At 46.1% G+C, this 13,064-nt stretch overlaps 1 protein-coding gene across 2 annotated transcripts in view; it reads right to left on the bottom strand.

The window, feature by feature from the left end:
- Positions 1–13,064, bottom strand: part of USP3 (ubiquitin specific peptidase 3) — a 118,658-nt gene that overhangs the window by 92,872 nt on the left and 12,722 nt on the right. For both annotated transcript variants that reach the window (XM_063926537.1, XM_063926536.1), the window contains exon 2: positions 5,334–5,394. In XM_063926537.1, the coding sequence (XP_063782607.1) occupies positions 5,334–5,394 (61 nt within the window). The remainder of the gene's footprint in view (positions 1–5,333; positions 5,395–13,064) is intronic.

The raw sequence follows: 13,064 nt of genomic DNA, 5'->3' as shown, positions 1-13,064 counted from the left end.
TTCCTTTAGACAGTATGGGGGGTTAGGGTACAAATTTGTAGTTTACGGGGGGGGGGGGGGGGGGGGCCTAACACCCTACCATCGCCCCTGCCTCTGCTTAATGGGAGGGGAGTCAGTGGCGGGGGAAATGAGTTCCACCACCTCTCCAGAACCACTTTAAGCCCTGGTAGGGACAGACAACACACAAAGAGGAGGGGAATAGGGAAGAAACTGGAGACAAGAAGGTAACAGAAGGTGAAAGACAGACAGGTGATTGGTAGATGAAGGCATACACACAGACAGGGAACAGACAGCAGAAAGTGGAACAATTGGCAAAGCATGGGGAAGCGAATTGCTCAGAATTGTTTACCCGGTGGAGATGCAGTAAAGGTAGGATCAGGTGGTACAGCAGTAAGCTGTGCCCCCTATTTAAACAGGGTGGCTGCATGCTTCCAATTGTGGCTGTCCCATTGGTGTAGAAGCCTCAAGTGACTGGCCGAAGCTTGGCAGATAAAAGGGGAGAGAGGCAGAAACTGTGCAGAAGGAGAAAGGCAGAAGGTGGTCAGTGAATAGATAGAAGGAAACATGCATAAGGGAGAATGATATAGGTGTGAAAATGAGAAAAGAGGCTGGGAGAAACATGCAGGAGATGGACTGAGAGGGAGGAGGAGAGGCACGCAGAAGATGGACTAAGAGAGCAAACATATTCAGAAGATGGACTTAGTGGGGGAGATAGACTAAGGGGTTCATTCAATTCAACGCGGATTGGATAGCACCGGGAGGGAGCTTCTGGAGCTAATCAATGCAGCGTGATGCTAATTCTGAGAATACACACGTATTCCTGGACTAAGTAAGGTGTTTAGTAGCGAGAATGGGCATTCTCCGACTAAACTGCCTCGCCGTGGTGCTGTTTGCACAGCGTTAGGTCACACAGCAGCACTGCGGACCTAGTTTTGTTGAATTTCGGCTCGCACCCTTAGAAGGGTGCAAGAAGAAATCCTCTAGTCAGGGATAGCATCGCTCTGAATTGAATAGCACCAGGAGCTCCCTCCCAGCGCTATTCAATCCGTGTTGAACTGAATTGACCACTTAGAAGCAGAGACAAATGAAGAAGATGGACTGAGATAGGAGTGTGCAGAGGATTAAATGTCACCCCAGTTTTAATTTAACTACTCCTGCTACAACACAATACTTTCTAAACTTTTAATGTGGTAGGTCCAGCTAATTTGACATGCTCCGCCTTTTGTTGGTGTAATCCCGCCTACTTTGGTGTTGGCTCCGCCTGCAGTTGGTTTGGTGCCGCCCACGAGGCCACTTCTAGAAACTTTTCCAGGGCCACTTTTGTTTCCCAATCCGTCCCTGCTCACTGCTTACCCTGTTCTTTCCCTCTTTATCAGAATGCTGTGTTATACAGGAGCCACAGCAGTGATGTCATTTCCTCCTCTGCTAACCCATTCGCAGAGGACAGAAATTGTGTTCCAATTTTAAGAGATGGGCAAGGAGTAGACCACTGCATTGTAACATGCACTCTGACTGTTGCATTCTGTACACAAGGGGGTGATTTCTGATCCTGCAGGGTGCACTGAAAAAGGGCAGGGTGCTTTTTCACATTTGAAAAATGGACAGGGTGCAGCACCCTGCTGAAACAGCCTAGAAGGAACACTAACTATACACTTGTAATGGGGCTATCATTATGTACTGAATAAGGAGGCACATCATTCTGATCATTTGCTTATAGTGTTCACTCTAGGATTTTTTTAGGGCAGGGTGCTGACCTTGGGGAGGGCACATTTTTGATTCGGGGAGGGCACATTTTTGATTCGGGGAGGGCACATTTTTGATTCGGGAGGGCACATTTTAATTTAGAAGGGCAAAATGGTGTACATACTGTAATATGTATGCAGGTGTCTTAAACTTGCAGCACATTGTAGCTTATAAACCATCCTGGGACACCTTCGCTTCAATCTGACAGCACATTTTAAGTTTAAATGTGCCGTCAGATTGAAGTGAAGGTGTCCCAGAATGGTTTATATATCATTAATGTGCTGCCAGTTTATTTCTGAAGTGTCTCAATAGGGTTTATATAGTATATTAAACTATATAAATCCTATTGAGACACTTCAGAGTTAAACTGGCAGCACATGCTTCTATATAAACCCTATTGAGACACTTCAGAAAAAAAACTGCCAGCACGTGTTGCTATATAAACCTGATTGAGACACTTCAGAAATAAACTAGCGCACATCGTATTTTAAATGTGCTGTCAGATTGAAGCGAAGGTGCCCCAGGTTGGTTTATATAACATTCATGTGCTGCCAGTTTATTTCTGAAGTGTCACAATAGGGTTTATATAGTTCATTAAACTATAATATTAGTTGAATGCTGCCAGATTAAAACTAAAGGGGCACCAGGCGACCCATATACAGTAGGATAAATAGCTTAGTGTGGCAGCACTAGTCTTAGATGATGTTTGTGTGTCAATTCAACTTACTGGGGGCTGATGCTGCAGGAGTGATCGCGCTGGTCCCCCGTCACACACCGCGGAGCTGGAAGAAAATGCCCGCCACACTGATCCTACCCGGCATCCTCTTTTATTGGGTCATGTGCACAGAGGAGGGCTGGGTTTGCCTCGGCAGGAGAGGCAAACCCAGCCCTCCTCATCTCACCAGCAGCCTACAGTATTGCCGAGACCCGAGTGCTGTGAGCGCATTAGCGCGACAAGCCTGAGGCAGCGGCAGGGAGGCGTGGCAGCACAGCGGGAGCAGTGGCAGCGTAGCGGGAGGAGTGACGGCGCTGACAGCGATGCGAGAGGAGTGGCAGTGCGGAGAGAGGAGTTTCAGTGCGGCCCGGCGCGGCAGTCCTTTAGTAATCAGCAGGGCGGCAGGGCGGGCACAAACGGGCAGGGCGCATTCTGACACTCGGAAAAGGGGCAGGGCGCAGCGCCCCGCGAAAGAAGGCTAGAGTGAACACTATGCTTATAGGGAAAATACACAAAAGCGATCTTATTTTACATTAATGAGCAGATTATGGTTTCATTTCATTAAAAGAGCAATATTTATTAATTATAGCAAATGGACAATATTAATTGCTGTTTACTAATGTTTTTACATTGGGGGCATCATTTAAAAAGCCATAAAATAAATGTTGCCCCCATCATATTTCCCTCATAAGAGAACTATCAATGTTATCTGCATCCTTATTCATTACATAATGATTGCCATAATTTTAAATGTACTGTCATTCCTTATGTTCTGATTGGCCAGATAGATGTAAATTAATTGCTTTGGTATTTCAATTTGGCAGAGATTTAGAGGGGTGGCAAAACTGATGCACAAAAAAAAATAATCCAAAAGGGTGCTAAATAGCAAACTAGCAAGTTGCTTAATAAAGGGAAAAAGGAAAGACTTCAAAAGCTGGACAGGACAGCTTAGTAAAGAAGAGTCAGGAGCCATGATGATGACACATTCATATGTATCAAAAGTATTAACAGGGATCTGGAAGGCAGCACAAAAAAACCCAACACATCTCTATGACAAATACACAAGGAAATTGAAGGGAGACTAACCAAAATAAAGTCTCTTAGATATATTATCCCCCCAAAAGAGGACAAACAATGCACAACTCAATACACAAAAAAATGGAAAAAGAACAAACGGCTGCGCTGAATATCAGGAACGAAACAATGTACAGAGAGCCAACGTAAAAAATAACAATGTTTATTAATAAAACATATAAAAAGATTAATTATCAAATAACCGGTGAATAATATATATAAATATATATAAGAACAATCACTAGACGTGAACTAGTGGTATATTGTAATAACTCAGCTTATTGGGGTGAAAAGTTCCGTGATTCACTTGTTAGATAGTTGATAAATACCAGGTGTGTTGGTAGGATCCTAATGAATTAAAAGTCCCTCAGTTGAAATTGATATTCAATACCTTTCCCAAATGGGCTGGTAAGAGCCGAGCGTCCTCGGCTTCAATGTCCTGCAATGCCCATATACGCTGTGCAGCGGAAAGGAATGGACCGTCTCTCTCACAACCCGGTCGTGGCGGCGTGTGCGCTGAAGTCGGATGCTGTAGACGGAGGGTGCAGCGGGGACCAAGGAACACCTGGAAGATTTCACCTGAGCTGAGTGTGGATAGGGGCGGGTCCTGACGCGTTTCGTCACAGTCACGTGACTTTCTCACAGTCACGTGACTGTGACGAAACCCGCCCCTATCCACACTCCGCTCAGGTGAAATCTTCCAGGTGTTCCTTGGTCCCCGCTGCACCCTCCGTCTACAGCATCCGACTTCAGCGGCTTCAGCGCACACGCCGCCACGACCGGGTTGTGAGAGAGACGGTCCATTCCTTTCCGCTGCACAGCGTATATGGGCATTGCAGGACATTGAAGCCGAGGATGCTTGGCTCTTACCAGCCCATTTGGGAAAGGTATTGAATATCAATTTCAACTGAGGGACTTTTAATTCATTAGGATCCTACCAACACACCTGGTATTTATCAACTATCTAACAAGTGAATCACGGAACTTTTCACCCCAATAAGCTGAGTTATTACAATATACCACTAGTTCACGTCTAGTGATTGTTCTTATATATATTTATATATATTATTCACCGGTTATTTGATAATTAATCTTTTTATATGTTTTATTAATAAACATTGTTATTTTTTACGTTGGCTCTCTGTACATTATGTTTCGTTCCTGATATTCAGCGCAGCCGTTTGTTCTTTTTCTATGCTATCACCACAATACTACACATAGTATTCCGGCAAGCGCAGACTATCAGGAACATAAAATTGTGATTATTTAATTCTATGAAACACGTATTGGTTTTCACTTTTTATTTTGATGATTAGGCGCTCGTTTGTTGCAGTTTTTTGTTTCAATACACAAAAAATGCCACAATAGATGGAGCTGCAGGTTATTTTTAGCCATTCAGCTCTATCAGCTCTTTCTAATATAAAAACATTTTTAAAGTAACGTGATATCTATTTCATGTACTTAAAAATTAAAAATGTACAAGTGTAACCAGGAACACACACATAAGTCTTCAATCACTTATTATCATTAACACGTATTAAAACAGTGTAGAACAGTAACAATTATAAAACACAGTCACAGGCCTTTGGCACACTAGCTTATATGATTTAGGTCAAAATACAGCCAACAATGGGGAAATAAAATCATCTACTGTACAACTTACTTCAGAGAAGCAGTCACTAATACAGGGAATCACTGCCTGTCATAACAAAAGCTTCTGATACTAACTTCAGAGTCTTGCTTATCCATACCCATGTATATAGGAATATATAAACAGACCTCAGAGGTCTCCAGCACTCACCTTCCACAGTGGACACTGGAACATGTTAGACAGACCCATGGGCTTTTATTTGAACGACAAACTGCAACATAAATAAGATACATAGTGGAATCAGTAACAATTTGTTTCCTAAACAGAGTACAGTTGTGCTCATAAGTTTACATACCCTAGCAGAATTTGTGAATTTCTGGCCATTTGTCAGAGAATATGAATGATAACTCACAAACTTTTCTTTCACTCATGGTTAGTGGTTGGGTGAAGCCATTTATTATCAAACAACTGTGTTTACTCTTTTTAAATCATAATGACAACAGAAACTACCCAAATGACCCTGATCACAAGTTTACATACCCCAGTTCTTAATTGCCCCCTTTAACATCAATGACAGCTTGAAGTCTTTTGTGGTAGTTGTGGATGAGGCTCTTTATTTTCTCAGATGGTAAAGCTGCCCATTCTTTTTGGCAAACAGCCTCCAGTTCCTGTAAATTCCTGGGCTGTCTTGCATGAACTGCACGTTTGAGATCTCCCCAGAGTGGCTCAATGATATTGAGGTCAGGAGACTGAGATGGCAACTCCAGAACCTTCACTTTATTCTGCTGTAGCCAATGACAGGTCGACTTGGCCTTGTGTTTTGGATCACTGTCATGTTGGAACGTCCAAGTACGTCCCATGCGCAGCTTCCGGGCTGATGAGTGCAAATTTTCCTCCAGTATTTTCTGATAACATGCTGCATTCATCTTGCCATCAATTTTGACCAAGTTTCCAGTGCCTTTGTAGCCCACACATCCCCAAAACATCAGCGATCCACCTCCGTGTTTTACAGTAGGAACGGTGTACCTTTCATCATAGGACTTGTTGACTCCTCTCCAAACGTTTATGGCTGTGGCCAAAAAGTTCAATTTTGGTCTCATCACTCCAAATGACTTTGTTCCAGAAGTTTTGAGGCTTGTCTTTGTGCTGTTTGGAGTATTGTAAGCGGAATGCTTTGTGGCATTTGCGTAGTAATGGCTTTCTTCTGGCGACTCGACCATGCAGCCCATTTTTCTTCAAATGCCTCCTTATTATGCATCATGAAACAACCACACCACTTTTTTTCCCAGAGTCCTGTATTTCAGCTGAAGTTATTTGTGGATTTTTCTTTGCATCCCGAACAATTTTCCTGGCAGTTGTGGCTCAAATTTATGTTGATCTACCTGACCGTGATTTGGTTTCCACAGAATCCCTCATTTTCCACTTCTTAATTAGAGTTATTATTATTATTATTATCCTTTATTTATATGGCGCCACACGGGTTCCGCAGCGCCCAATTACAGAGTACATAAACAAATAATCAAACAGGAAAACAGCAACTTACAGTTGATGACAGTATAGGACAAGTACAGGGTAAATAAACATAGTTACATCAGCAGAGGACACTGGAATAAGTATCAGGTGGCAGAAGACTGATGGAATTGGTGCAGTTGAAGATTATTAAAGTAAGAAAGGATAAGCACGAGGGAAGAGGGCCCTGCTCGTGAGAGCTTACATTCTAAAGGGGAGGGGTAGACAGACAGGGGTGACACAGTTGGGGTACATAGAGAGCGTAGAACAGAGGGATAGGATGAGATTTGGCTGGGTTTGGTGAAGAAGTGGGTCTTGAGAGCCCGTTTGAAGTTTTGTAGAGAGGTGGAGAGTCTGAGGGGGAGAGGTAGGGAATTCCAAAGAAGTGGTGCAGCACGTGAAAAAATAAGAATTTACTTACCGATAATTCTATTTCTCGGAGTCCGTAGTGGATGCTGGGGTTCCTGAAAGGACCATGGGGAATAGCGGCTCCGCAGGAGACAGGGCACAAAAAGTAAAGCTTTAGGATCAGGTGGTGTGCAGTGGCTCCTCCCCCTATGACCCTCCTCCAAGCCTCAGTTAGGATACTGTGCCCGGACGAGCGTACACAATAAGGAAGGATTTTGAATCCCGGGTAAGACTCATACCAGCCACACCAATCACACTGTACAACCTGTGATCTGAACCCAGTTAACAGTATGATAACAGCGGAGCCTCTGAAAAGATGGCTCACAACAATAATAACCCGATTTTTGTAACTATGTACAAGTATTGCAGATAATCCGCACTTGGGATGGGCGCCCAGCATCCACTACGGACTCCGAGAAATAGAATTATCGGTAAGTAAATTCTTATTTTCTCTATCGTCCTAGTGGATGCTGGGGTTCCTGAAAGGACCATGGGGATTATACCAAAGCTCCCAAACGGGCGGGAGAGTGCGGATGACTCTGCAGCACCGAATGAGAGAACTCCAGGTCCTCCTTAGCCAGGGTTATCAACTTTGTAGGATTTTACAAACGTGTTTGCCCCTGACTAAGTAGCCGCTCGGCAAAGTTGTAAAGCCGAGACCCCTCGGGCAGCCGCCCAAGATGAGCCCACCTTCCTTGTGGAATGGGCATTTACATATTTTGGCTGTGGCAGGCCTGCCACAGAATGTGCAAGCTGAATTGTATTACACATCCAACTAGCAATAGTCTACTTAGAAGCAAGAGCACCCAGTTTGTTGGGTGCATACAGGATAACAGCAAGTCAGTTTTCCTGACTCCAGCCGTCCTGGAACCTATATTTTCAGGGCCCTGACAACATCTAGCAACTTGGAGTCCTCCAAGTCCCTAGTAGGCGCAAGGCACCACAATAAGCTGGTTCAGGTGAAACACTGACACCACCTTAGGGAGAGAACTGGGGACGAGTCCGCAGCTCTGCCCTGTCCGAATGGACAAACAGATATGGGCTTTTTTGAGAAAAAAACCACCAATTTGACACTCGCCTGGCCCAGGCCAGGGCCAAGAGCATGGTCACTTTTCATGTGAGATGCTTCAAATCCACAGATTTGACTGGTTTTAAACCAATGTGATTTGAGGAATCCCAGAACTACGTTGAGATCCCACAGTGCCACTGGAGGCACAAAAGGGGGTTGTATATGCAATACTCCCTTGACAAACTTCTGGACTTCAGGAACTGAAGCCAATTCTTTCTGGAAGAAAATCGACAGGGCCGAAATTTGAACCTTAATGGACCCCAATTTGAGGCCCATAGACACTCCTGTTTGCAGGAAATGCAGGAATCGACCAAGTTGAAATTTCTTCGTGGGGCCTTCCTGGCCTCACACCACGCAACATATTTTCGCCCCATGTGGTGATAATGTTGTGCGGTCACCTCCTTCCTGGCTTTGACCAGGGTAGGAATGACCTCTTCCGGAATGCCTTTTTCCCTTAGGATCCGGCGTTCCACCGCCATGCCGTCAAACGCAGCTGCGGTAAGTCTTGGAACAGACATGGTACTTGCTGAAGCAAGTCCCTTCTTAGCGGCAGAGGCCATAAGTCCTCTGTGAGCATCTCTTGAAGTTCCGGGTACCAAGTCCTTCTTGACCAATCCGGAGCCATGAGTATAGTTCTTACTCCTCTACGTCTTATAATTCTCAGTACCTTAGGTATGAGAAGCAGAGGAGGGAACACATACACCGACTGGTACACCCACGGTGTTACCAGAACGTCCACAGCTATTGCCTGAGGGTCTCTTGACCTGGCGCAATACCTGTCCCGTTTTTTGTTCAGACGGGACGCCATCATGTCCACCTTTGGTATTTCCCAACGGTTCACAATCATGTGGAAAAACTTCCCGATGAAGTTTCCACTCTCCCGGGTGGAGGTCGTGCCTGCTGAGGAAATCTGCTTCCCAGTTTCCATTCCCGGAATGAAACACTGCTGACAGTGCTATCACATGATTTTCCGCCCAGCGAAAAGTCCTTGCAGTTTTTGCCATTGCCCTCCTGCTTCTTGTGCCGCCCTGTCTGTTTACGTGGGCGACTGCCGTGATGTTTTTCCCACTGGATCAATACCGGCTGACCTTGAAGCAGAGGTCTTGCTAAGCTTAGAGCATTATAAAATTACCCTTAGCTCCAGTATATTTATGTGGAGAAAAGTCTCCAGACTTGATCACACTCCCTGGAAATTTTTTCCTTGTGTGACTGCTCCCCAGCCTCTCGGGCTGGCCTCCGTGGTCACCAGCATCCAATCCTGAATGCCGAATCTGCGGCCCTCTAGAAGATGAGCACTCTGTAACCACCACAGGAGAGACACCCTTGTCCTTGGATATAGGGTTATCCGCTGATGCATCTGAAGATGCGATCCGGACCATTTGTCCAGCAGATCCCACTGAAAAGTTCTTGCGTGAAATCTGCCGAATGGAATTGCTTCGTAGGAAGCCTCTTTTCCTGGTTTTAGGAGGTTCCTGACTAGCTCGGATAACTCCCTGGCTTTCTCTTCCGGGAGAAACACCTTTTTCTGGACTGTGTCCAGAATCATCCCTAGGCACAGCAGACGTGTCGTCGGGAACAGCTGCGATTTTGGAATATTTAGAATCCACCCGTGCTGTTGTAGCAGTATCCGAGATAGTGCTACTCCGACCTCCAACTGTTCCCTGGACTTTGCCCTTATCAGGAGATCGTCCAAGTAAGGGATAATTAAGACGCCTTTTCTTTGAAGAAGAATCATCATTTCGGCCATTACCTTGGTAAAGACCCGGGGTGCCGTGGACAATCCAAACGGCAGCGTCTGAAACTGATAGTGACAGTTTTGTACCACGAACCTGAAGTACCCTTAGTGAGAAGGGCAAATTTGGGACATGGAGGTAAGCATCCCTGATGTCCCGGGACACTATATAGTCCCCTTCTTCCTGGTTCGTAATCACTGCTCTGAGTGACTCCATCTTGATTTGAACCTTTGTAAGTGTTCAAATTTTTTTAGATTTAGAATAGGTCTCACCTAGCCTTCTGGCTTCAGTACCACAATATAGTGTGGAATAATACCCCTTTCCTTGTTGTAGGAGGGGTAATTTGATTATCACCTGCTGGGAATACAGCTTGTGAATTGTTTCCCATACTGCCTCCTTGTCGGAGGGAGACCTTGGTAAAGCAGACTTCAGGAGCCTGCGAGGGGGAAACGTCTCGACATTCCAATCTGTACCCCTGGGATACTACTTGTAGGATCCAGGGGTCCTGTACGGTCCCAGCGTCATGCTGAGAGCTTGGCAGAAGCGGTGGAAGGCTTCTGTTCCTGGGAATGGGCTGCCTGCTGCAGTCTTCTTCCCTTTCCTCTATCCCTGGGCAGATATGACTCTTATAGGGACGAAAGGACTGAGGCTGAAAAGACGGTGTCTTTTTCTGCAGAGATGTGACTTAGGGTAAAAACGGTGGATTTTCCAGCAGTTGCCGTGGCCACCAGGTCCGATGGACCGACCCCAAATAACTCCTCTTCCTTTATACGGCAATACACCTTTGTGCCGTTTGGAATCTGCATCACCTGACCACTGTCGTGTCCATAAACATCTTGTGGCAGATATGGACATCGCACTTACTCTTGATGCCAGAGTGCAAATATCCCTCTGTGCATCTCGTATATATAGAAATGCATCCTTTAAATGCTCTATAGTCAATAAAATACTGTCCCTGTCAAGGGTATCAATATTTTTAGTCAGGGAATCCGACCAAGCCACCCCAGCTCTGCACATCCAGGCTGAGGCGATCGCTGGTCGCAGTATAACACCAGTCTGTGTGTATATACTTTTTATGATATTTTCCAGCCTCCTGTCAGCTGGCTCCTTGAGGACGGCCCTATCTATAGACGGTACCGCCACTTGTTTTGATAAGTGTGTGAGCGCCTTATCCACCCTAAGGGGTGTTTCCCAACGCGCCCTAACTTCTGGCGGGAAAGGGTATACCGCCAATAATTTTCTATCGGGGGGAACCCACGCATCATCACACACTTCCTTTAATTTATCTGATTCAGGAAAAACTACAGGTAGTTTTTTCACATCCCACATAATACCCTCTTTTGTGGTACTTGTAGTATCAGAAATATGTAACACCTCCTTCATTGCCCTTAACATGTAACGTGTGGCCCTAAAGGGAAATACGTTTGTTTCTTCACCGTCGACACTGAAATCAGTGTCCGTGTCTGTGTCTGTCGACCGACTGAGGTAAAAGGACGTTTTAACGCCCCTGACGGTGTTTGAGACGCCTGGACAGGTACTAATTTGTTTGCCAGCCGTCTCATGTCGCCAACCGACCTTGCAGCGTGTTGACATTATCACGTAATTCCATAAATAAGCCATCCATTCCGGTGTCGACTCCCTAGAGAGTGACATCACCATTACAGGCAATTTGCTCCGCCTCCTCACCAACATCGTCCTCATACATGTCGACACACACGTACCGACATATAGCACACACACACAGGGAATGCTCTGATAGAGGACAGGACCCCACTAGCCCCTTGGGGAGACAGAGGGAGAGTTTGCCAGCACACACCAAAGCGCTATATTTTACAGGGATAGCCTTATAATAAGTGCTCCCTTATAGCTGCTTTTATAAAATCACAATTTCGCCAAATTTTGCCCCCCCTCTCTTGATTTAACCCTGTTTCTGTAGTGCAGTGCAGGGGAGAGCCTGGGAGCCTTCCTGACCAGCGGAACTGTGTGAGGAAATGGCGCTGTGTGCTGAGGAGATAGGCCCCGCCCCCTTTTCGGCGGGCTCGTCTCCCGCTTAAAAATGGATTCTGGCAGGGGTTAAATATCTCCATATAGCCCCGGAGGCTATATGTGAGGTATTTTTTGCCAAAAAAAGGATTTTCATTGCTGCCCAGGGCGCCCCCCCCCAGCGCCCTGCACCTTCAGTGACTGCCGTGTGAAGTGTGCTGAGAGCAATGGCGCACAGCTGCAGTGCTGTGCGCTACCTTAAGAAGACTGAGGAGTCTTCTGCCGCCGACTCTGGACCTTCTTCTCTTTTCAGCATCTGCAAGGGGGCCGGCGGCGAGGCTCCGGTGACCATCCAGGCTGTACCTGTGATCGTCCCTCTGGAGCTAATGTCCAGTAGCCAAAGAAGCCAATCCATCCTGCACGCAGGTGAGTTCACTTCTTCTCCCCTAAGTCCCTCGATGCAGTGATCCTGTTGCCAGCAGGACTCACTGTAAAATAAAAAACCTAAGCTAAACTTTTCTAAGCAGCTCTTTAGGAGAGCCACCTAGATTGCACCCTTCTCGGCCGGGCACAAAAACCTAACTGAGGCTTGGAGGAGGGTCATAGGGGGAGGAGCCAGTGCACACCACCTGATCCTAAAGCTTTACTTTTTGTGCCCTGTCTCCTGCGGAGCCGCTATTCCCCATGGTCCTTTCAGGAACCCCAGCATCCACTAGGACGATAGAGAAATCTTGGAGGTAGGAGTGGGAGGAAGTAATCCGTAGGCAGGAGAGTCGGCGTGCATTAGCAGAGCGAACAGGACGGGTGGGAGTGTAAAGGGAGATAAGGTCAGAGATGTAGATGGGAGAGGAGTGGGTGAGGGCTTTGTAAGCAAGTGTGAGAAGCTTGAAATGGATTCTGAAAGGGAAGGGGAGCCAGTGAAGGTCTAGTAAGAGAGGAGAGGTGGACGTAGTGCGTTTGGTGAGGAAGATGAGCCGGGCAGCAGCATTGAGGATAGATTGGAGTGGAGAGAGGTATTTGTCAGGAATGCCAGTCAGGAGCAGATTACAGTAGTCCAGTCTGGAGATGACCAGTGAGTGGATAAGAGTTCTTAGTAGCATCCTGGGTCAGAAAGGGTCTGATCCTGGAAATATTTTTTAGATGAAAATGGCAGGTTTGTGAGAGGTGCTGAATGTGTGGTTTGAAGGAGAGGGAGGAGTCAAGGATTACTCCAAGACAGCGCACTTGGGGGCTAGAGGA

The sequence above is a fragment of the Pseudophryne corroboree genome, chromosome 6, assembly GCF_028390025.1.
Source record: "Pseudophryne corroboree isolate aPseCor3 chromosome 6, aPseCor3.hap2, whole genome shotgun sequence".
NCBI classification, from domain to species: Eukaryota; Metazoa; Chordata; class Amphibia; order Anura; family Myobatrachidae; genus Pseudophryne; species Pseudophryne corroboree.
The sequence above is the reverse complement of the archived record's forward strand: the minus strand, read 5'-3'. Positions and strand labels throughout refer to the sequence as shown.